Raw genomic sequence first — 8,967 nt, 5'->3', positions numbered from 1 at the left:
AATGAAATGATCCATTGGAGATTGATTTTCTTTTTAAACATTTTCAAAAGGGCGCGTTTTGATTAATTGAGATTTTTTTTACAAAAGTTTAACTATTTACAATAATATTTAACCATGCTGCAGAAGTCATCATGTGATGCTATACCAATGTTCAAATGTTTCAAAAATAGTTTCATCATCACAATGAGAGACTTCCTCCCTGCATCCACCTTTTCACAGCAACACGGATATTTACGCTTCAGGGAATCCCGCTTCTCATGCATACCAGTGGTTTTCAACACAATTTCAAGACTTCCCAGTCATTCATTGCTATGTACAGTATGTAGGGCAGCTTTTGTCATCTGGGGCCTGTTACAGGAAGCTGTTTTGAGGCAACTCACAGCATATGGTCCTTAATCTAAATATATCTATTAGATAAACTGTCATGGAAGTTTTTAATCTGTTAAACCTTGTGGGAATAAATGAACTGAAACTTCTCAATATAAACAATTTAATAAAAGTAGATAAAACAACAGAGTTACAGAGTAAAGTTTCCAACCTGCATGGTCAGCCCCCGACGGGACTGACACTATCTTTTGGTCAGACAGGGATTGTCAACTAACAGATGGTCAAACAGGTCTCAGGGGTTTATTGTGGTCATTGTGGTTTATTGTGGTCAGCCACAATAAACCTTAAATTAGTTTAAGCAACTGTTGTCAGCACATTTCTTAGAGGAAATGCACATGTGTTAAACTGATGTGATATACATATAGAAAAACAGATCAATACGATGGTTACAAATAAATTTGCCCTCACATAAACATCACTTCACTGCTAACAACTTTTTGAGGTTGAGGTTGCAAAGATATGGAGCTTCCACCATTTCCTAATACCTCCTGTGTTTCATCCCCTCACATTGCATTCTCTCATTAAAACCTTCTAAAGCTTTAGAATGTTTAATGTAACACAAGTGAGCAACCCAACCACTGTCATGCATTTCGCAGTAGTTTTCACTGGCTGTACACAGGACTGTATGTGTATGGTAAACACAACACATTCAGTATGTAGAAAATTATCCAATAATGTTCCAGCTCTTCAAGGCTGAATTATAATCAGGCTGTTTCGCTCTGCTTCTTTTGACTTGTCTTCCCTCCTGTTAGAAAACACAAAGACACATTAAGGATTAAAGCATGAACCTTTCTGCTGCACCTGCCTAATACAACACTTACACTCCTGCCTACTTCCCCCATTATTGACACCTTCTTCCTGTTCTTATGTCAGGAACAGTTTCCTAATTCCTACATAGTTTTTTCCCTTTGTCTTTCCGATACTCAAACAGTTTTGGGAAACAGAGTTACATTTGTTGTCTTCTTGTTGCTGGTTGGACACTAGTTGTAATATTGGCAATTTAATTCTGGTTTGTTCATTTGTTCATTGTAATCTGCTATACATATCTCTACTAAGGTAATTTAGTAGTAAAAATCAATGTACCGTCCTAGATTCTCCACATCTTCTATGGTCTCTGGCAGGGCGACGCCGTTCATCTCGGGCAACATTATCACCAATCCACTGTACAGCACTGACATCACACCTGAAACATTTTTTCTTATTTAACCATGAAAAACAAGATATCTAAAACATGTATTTGAAGAACTTGGTGGCAAGAAGAGGAAAGGCAAAAATGTACCATAAAGAAAAAGAGGCAGCTCCTGCCAGATACTGGCCAGTCTGTAGAGAAGAAATGGTGTAACAATTGATCCGATGTCACTGGCTGATGAACATACTGACACACCCAAGTTTCTATAAGAAATTGTAAGGAAAATCAACAGCAATGAAGTGAGGCATTCAGAATTTCTAGTCCTTTGCTTGTTTGTACACGCAGTAGTATGTTCCTGTAAACTGTAAAGCATGAGAATCAGGATTCATTTCTACAGGTTGTTGTTTGACAGAGACTGGGCGGCCAACCTGACAAAGCATTTTGTCTTAATTTCACAGACAAATGTCGCTCCATATTTTCGACAATTTATTTCATCATATAAAGAAAATTGATCAACACTTATTGGTTTAATACCTAAGAGGTGTCGGATACATCTCTGTGTTTGCAAATTTCAGCGTCTCATAGCCAAGGGCTACAGCAAACCTTCCGATTATTGCAATGGACTTTTTTAACCAGACAAAATCTGTAGAAAAAAACAGAATAGACAAAATTAGGATGGAAATGGGAACCAAGTAGAAGAATCATCAAGACAGCCAAGATATATTTTCACCGGACTCCATGGACACAGTCATCTGTAGCTACCGTTGGGGACGAAGGGGACTACTAGGCAGGCGATGCCACCAGTGAGGTTGGAGACGGCCATGAGCGAGCGCCGCCCCACTCTGTTGACCAGCAGGTAGAAGACAAGGCCCACGGGAAGCTCCACCAAAGCCGAGATAAAGAAATCCAAGAAGAGATTGCCACCAGTGATCCCAAGCCGCAAGACCAGGCCTTGAAACACAACAGCACTTGTAAACCTGGATGAGAGGAATTATCACGTAATTTGTATTTTTGAAATTACAAGCATCCTGCGGAATGATTTTATGGTATTTATCATAGGAAATACTTAATGTATAATCACAACAACTTGCATCAAGATGACTTACCAGGCATAAGTTAAAATGAGTGTGTTTTTTCTCATGTTTCGCGTCTTTAACAAATCCATTACTGATACAGGATTTACTTCTTTCTTCTCCTCCAAAACAATTATCTGAAAAATATTATATTTAACATTTAATCAGATTTAGTCAATCATATTTATATAAATGCATTTTTAGTTGTCACAGTTCAAAAGGTAAATATGTAAGTATGCTGTTTTATATAAATAATATCGTCTTACCTCAGGAAGATTATGCGGTAAAGATCTTCCATTGCATTTTGCAATCTTAGCAACAACTCTCATGGCTTCTGTAGTTCGTTTTTGTGAGAACAGCCAGCGTGGAGATTCAGGAATTATCCTTTATAAGCAAACACACAATGTCACCATCAGAGATAGCATGTAGATAAATAAAACTGGCAATTATGAAGCAAACTATATTAATTTAAAGTTTATTGTTTTTTCTTTATATTTTTTGGCCATGTAAGCAACTTTGAGTGCTCAGAGCTTCCTCCACGCCGCAGGTCTCAGTGCCCAGCCATGTCTCTTTAGGGATAGCTAGTGTATGTGTGAGTTTGTGTGTCTGTGTGTGTATGTGTGAGTGTGTGCATGTCTCTGTGCATGTCTATGGGGGTGGGAGGGTTGGGTTCTTTTCATTTTCTTCTCTTGATTTTATTAGCTGTTTTTATCTGTATTTTTCTGTTGTTGTTTTTATTCGTTGTAAGGCACTTTGAGCTATTCTTGAGTATGAAAAGCGCGATATAAATAAAAATGTATTGATTGATCGATTGATTGAGAAAGCGTTATATAAATCTCATGTATTATTATGTATTAGTATGTATACCAGTAGTATAAGATGAACAGGATGCAGGGCAAACTCATGACCAGCTGCAGAGTCCTCCAGGAGGACTGGAAGTAAGCCAGACAAGGCAGGAGGATCATGCCCACGGAGTAGAAAGTCCGATTCACCATGGACAAAAACCTCCTGTCATCTGATCCTAAGAACTCAAACACTGCATCAGAAAAAAATATGTTTTAGCAGACCTCTTATGTATACATACTCACATGTCAGGCTGGACTTACTGTACATCAATCAATAAAAAGATACATGAACCTGTTTATAAATCCAACATTTGTGAGTCAGTTTATTTCTAGTTCGAGAACTTTTGTGTTGTTTGCTGCGAGAAGGGAAGCAACATTTTATTTTACAGAATCATCTAGTAATTGAACATACCTAGTACATAACTGGCCATCCATGCTCCCTTTCCGCAAAATCCTTGTAGAAATCGAAAAATGAGTAGCAGTGGGTACCATGGTGAGAGCATGACTGCTACACCTGAGATACCAATTCCGAGCATTGATACAATGAAACATGGCTTTCGACCAAACCTGTGAAAAACATAATTTTAATGTTAAATACTTAAATACGCATTGGAAAATCTGAGGGGGAACATTTAAATCAACTAAATAGTGCATATCAGACCTGTCTGCCAGGTAGCCAGTGACAAAAGCTCCAATAAAAAATCCAAATGCCAGGATAACTTGATTCAGATCAGCGAGCCAAGATTTCTCACACACCAATGAAAACTAGGAAATAAAAATAGATATTTCATCCAAAACTAGAATTAATTGTGGATAGTTTCTCAGATAATTAGGATTATGACAGTAATAAATAACTCAATTAAGGATATATAAGGCTTAATTTAATGTACTGTATGTCAGTGTACCTCAGTGTCAACAAGACAAAGGAATTGTGTCATAACACAGCGTGCGTGTTTTTTCTAGCTGTAGGACAGCTTGGCTCATGTGAACCGAGTTTCAGAATGTCACGTTACATGTGACTTATGTAGTACAGTGAGCTTTCTCTTATGTAAGGATTGAAGTCTTAATGCAAAAGACACAACCTATGTATACAATTTATTTCCAGAAAAAGATGACAGCATTTAAGATTTCTGACACTTCAATCAATATCCTTTATGTAACCAGGTACAAAACTCATTGAGATTAAAATCTATTTTCTAAGACTAACCTGACCAAGAAAGCAGCCCATGAAATAGTAAATAAGCACAACCAACACATACAATTCTCATACACCACATTCTGCATCCAATTAAAATACAATACAGGATCAGGCTCTAGAATACAAAAGTTAGAAAATGAGTACAATTAAATGTAAAAATTAATCAAACCAGGACTATTATATTGGTAGAAAGGCAGAAAGGAAAAGGTACCTCTGAAACAATCGTGCTCCGGCTTTTATCAAATACCCATCTACTGTCACAAGATGTCAACTGGGTTTCGTTAGAAGTCACTAGCCAGTCAGGTTCAGTGCAGTTGTTTTGGCTTTTGCTCCAGTCGTTGCTGAACCTCTCACAGCGGCTAAAAGATCCTGACTCTTCAGATCGGGGAACCGTGACGTTCCTCACCTCCAGGTCCGTCCAGCCACATTCCTCTTGGAGGCGCTCAGACCCCGGACTCTGACACCAGTGATCCGGAGTGTGACCTAAGAAAACTACCCCGACTAGTACAAAAGCGAAAAGTATCAACGGTAATGCACCAAGTGTAACAATTTTCTTCTGGAAAGGCCCAAAGTCTCCAACGTGCTCAAGGAGTTTGTCTACATTTGCCATCTTGGCTGATTGTCTTAATTTTCGTAACAAGGTGATGGCAGGTGCTGAAGCTGCTCCACTCTGACTGAGAGTTTTTAGGAAGAGGAGACTATTTAAAGAGATGAGTGGGGCAAAGTCAAAACAAAATACTAAGACTTATGAAATGTTCCTTCTTTAGGTTACTTAATATTATTATTACTGAAATACTTGGCAGTTTTTGTCTGTCTGTTGATTTCATAGACAGTAACAGAAAGCAAGGTCATAGTGTTAACTAGTTCAGTTCAGACCCAAAACATTGATTAGCTCAGCAACCAAACATTGCAAATAGTGTGTTCTGAGGACAGACAATAACTGGAAACCTAAGTCAGGTTTCCAGTTACTTATTTAATTTATAGTATCCAATAGAATGTTCAAACATGTTTATTATACCCCATTTGGATATGTTGTTTCACCGCATGCTTGCAGTTTATGGAAGTGATTTAATATATTATGTATGCATGTGTGTAACAGTTTGGGGCTCTCATAAGCTGTCATAATATATGTTATATAAAGTAAACATTAACCAAAAATTAAGAACTAAAAGTTAATATTCTTCCAGTGGTAGAACTGATTGACAAAACCTTTGCTGGATAGGTTTTCTGCAAACTCTGTCAAAGTGTGTTGTCTTCGGTTGACATAAAGAAGTTTTTCATATATTGTGCATGTGTCAGGATGTCCCATTCATCTGCTCTTACAAAATGTCACATACTTTGTATTTGCAGTATCCTTTATTATTATTGTTTATTTATTTCATCCATTAATTCTATATGGTATATTTACAGTATTTTTAGTTTATTTATGTCATACCAAACATTGGCGTTGAGCTGCAGCGACGAGCCCATCGCTAAGTCAATCGACAGAAATTTCATTGACTATTTGGATGATCAGGTAATCATGTAGATCCACTTTGTAATAGAATAAATCAGCCACAAATCATTTCAAGTTCCAACTTCTCCAATTCTTTATCAACAATTGGCAAGCTTTCAGTTTCACTCCCATTTTGCTGATCACTATACACACAAAGGGCACAGTCGGAAAAACTGTTTGCTTCCCAATCAACAACACCTGTTTCCCCGTTTCCTTGGGTTAAATGAGATAGGTACTTGGGCTGACTGCACGTAACCTCAGCCGCACCCAATACAGCCCCCTGGTGTTATGGAGCACAAAACATGAACATAATTGAATAAATGAATATGGCTCCTACAAATCGTATCGCCTTACAGCCCCTGTTCCTGTTCTTCTATAAGCCGGTTATGTACTTGAAGGAGTTTAATTTTCACAGTGCAGTTAAAATGTCGTCTACTGAGGGTCTGTCTATGGGACTCTGACAGCAGTGAGAGAACAGCACCCTCCCGTGTTCGTCCAAAACAAAGTCGCCCCCAAGCTGGAAAACACAGAGGAAACAAAATCATCAATAGAATTATATAGGACATTTAATAAACCTTCTATTATAGATTTAACAAACGAAAATGATGATTTGAGAAAACTGGTTTAATCTTTAACCAAAAAAAACAAAAAATAAAATGAACGTTGAATTGGTAAATGTAACATTTCTGAATCAAAGTAATTCATTTTTTAATATATAATGAGAAAGGATCAGCAATTTATTATTAGCTGCACTTTATTTCACTTTCACATAGTTACACACATTCATACATGCATCCGCTATGCCCATTATTATTGTATTTTTGTTGGTTAAATGAGAAGATCCACTGGAGAATAGGGATTTTAGAGGCCTCAAGCTCTGCCACTGACAATTCAAATGTATCTGTTTGTACTTGACTTAACTACATAAACAGCAAGGCATTATTTTACCTGAAACATGTCCTCTTGAATGGATGGAAGCCCTCTTGGAAACTCCAGATTGTCGGCCACGTATTCGGCATAGAGAAGCATGTTACCAAAGTTCAATACTTTCTTTAGAGATGCTTCAAGGCCAAATGCAGCATACATCTGCAACACCCAGAAGAGTTAACTACTAAAGACCATCAGGGAAAAAGTTCAAGCTGTGTTTATTGTCGCCTTGCGTTGTCCTCAGTCTGACCTTCCTATCACAGTCCAACAGCATGTCGTACTGACAGCCAGTCTCCTGCCGCCAATATGAAGCTCCTTCCTCACAGCCAAATGAAACGACCACCACTTGAATTAACTGTGCATCCAGGGATCTCTGAAATTAATGTCAAATGCAATATATGACAGATTTCATTAAAGAAGCTGAGATTGACAGGGTAAATACATATATTCATAGATGTGAAGATGACCTTAAATATTCATATCTGGTTTTAACTTAATAATTGGTTTAAAAATAAAAAGCTAGTTTAAGTCTGAAATAGCTGCTTGTAATGCAAAGTAATTGGTATAGAAAACATTTTGAGGAATACAAATCTGTGTTGTAATCCTGAAAGCACAAAATAATTGAATTATTTATTATTGGATAAGATAATGAAACTGTTCACAGATGTGACTTCATCTTAAAATCTATCTTGTATTAATATATGAACAGGTAGTAAACATTATTTCTTGTGCTTACCTGATTCTTCTCCAGATCTTTAAGATGGAGACGACAGAGTAGACAGGAGAACTGACGGATTAAGACCAGCAGGATCTTTTTACCTTTCCCAAGATATTTCTCTAATGTCACTGTTCTGCAAAATACACAGAAACCATAAAATACTAAAGTGCAAAATAGACCAAATTTAGACAAATAATAATGTATTTTCTAACTTGCCCAGTATTTTGTTTAATTTGGGCATAATAACAATTAATCAAACTCTTACTCTCCCGTTCTGGCATCGATCAGAGATGTATCTGGAGAAATGTGTTTTGACTGATGTTCCCTGTTCATTATTTTAGCACTCAGTTGTAACTCGTCATCCAAACGCTGCAGAAAGGCATCCCACTGCACCTGCATTACATCCTCCACAGTCAGTAAAACAAAATCAACATTCAAACAGCCATGACAAGAATGTTTTTGAAAATATTTTGTCAGAAACTCACTTCTAGCTTCTTAAAGTCCTGCACTGCATCCTGTAGAGCAGCACTGCTGGTGAAGTTATGCAACAAAGTTTTTACTGTTAATAGGTTAGTAGGGACCTAACTTTTTTCTGAATTAAATTAATGAATGCGCAGGGAGTTTTACTGTTGCACAACTTTTCTTTCAGCCAATTCGTATTTAGTATGTCATGAGTGTCAGTTACATTTGGTTTGGTGAGTGTAGATCCTCTTTAGTTTTTGGCACATTAAGTCAAAGAGTAAATTATACTGAAATATATTTGCAAAGCATACAAAGTACATAAAAAAAACATTCTTCATTCAGCTTCATAAACATTCAAAGTATTTCTTTCAGCTCCGGCTCTTACTGATTATTTTTCTTCCACAGGTCCTCTGCATCTTTTTTCCTCTTTACAGACAAACTGTAAAATGAGAAAAAAAAATGGAACATTAAACAACTAATCCCTGCATGTCTAAGAGTAGAAAGCTGAATCGGTGGTGCTATGAAGCTACATTTATTTCATGAACTAGATTTAATGCATTAAAAACTTCTACAGTTGTAGGCCGTTTACAGTGTGTACTGCTCATAACCTCTTGTACAACGCTGCACCAGCTTCAATCAGACCAAGCAGGGACTTGCTTTGCTCAATGCGGATTTTCTGCCTGATGAATTCCTGGAGACTGCCTGTGTGAGATACAGTTCATGCAGTTACTGT

The 8,967-nt window shown here is 37.3% G+C and overlaps 1 protein-coding gene across 1 annotated transcript; it reads right to left on the bottom strand.

The window, feature by feature from the left end:
• Nucleotides 1-1,074: 1,074 nt before the first annotated feature.
• On the bottom strand, nucleotides 1,075-5,242 carry LOC307261629 (solute carrier family 22 member 3-like; the record flags this gene model as incomplete). The annotated part of the gene is made up of 11 exons (XM_080042212.1): nucleotides 1,075-1,132; nucleotides 1,471-1,570; nucleotides 1,667-1,779; nucleotides 2,051-2,159; nucleotides 2,279-2,493; nucleotides 2,623-2,726; nucleotides 2,856-2,973; nucleotides 3,457-3,625; nucleotides 3,847-4,001; nucleotides 4,096-4,199; nucleotides 4,844-5,242. The coding sequence occupies 11 exons, from the start codon at nucleotides 5,240-5,242 to the stop codon at nucleotides 1,075-1,077; spliced, it is 1,644 nt and encodes a 547-aa protein (XP_079898338.1).
• Between the last annotated feature and the right edge of the window lie 3,725 nt (nucleotides 5,243-8,967).

This window comes from Ammodytes marinus (genome assembly GCF_949987685.1).
Source record: "Ammodytes marinus genome assembly, chromosome: 15".
Classification (NCBI taxonomy): Eukaryota; Metazoa; Chordata; class Actinopteri; order Uranoscopiformes; family Ammodytidae; genus Ammodytes; species Ammodytes marinus.
The sequence above is the reverse complement of the archived record's forward strand: the minus strand, read 5'-3'. Positions and strand labels throughout refer to the sequence as shown.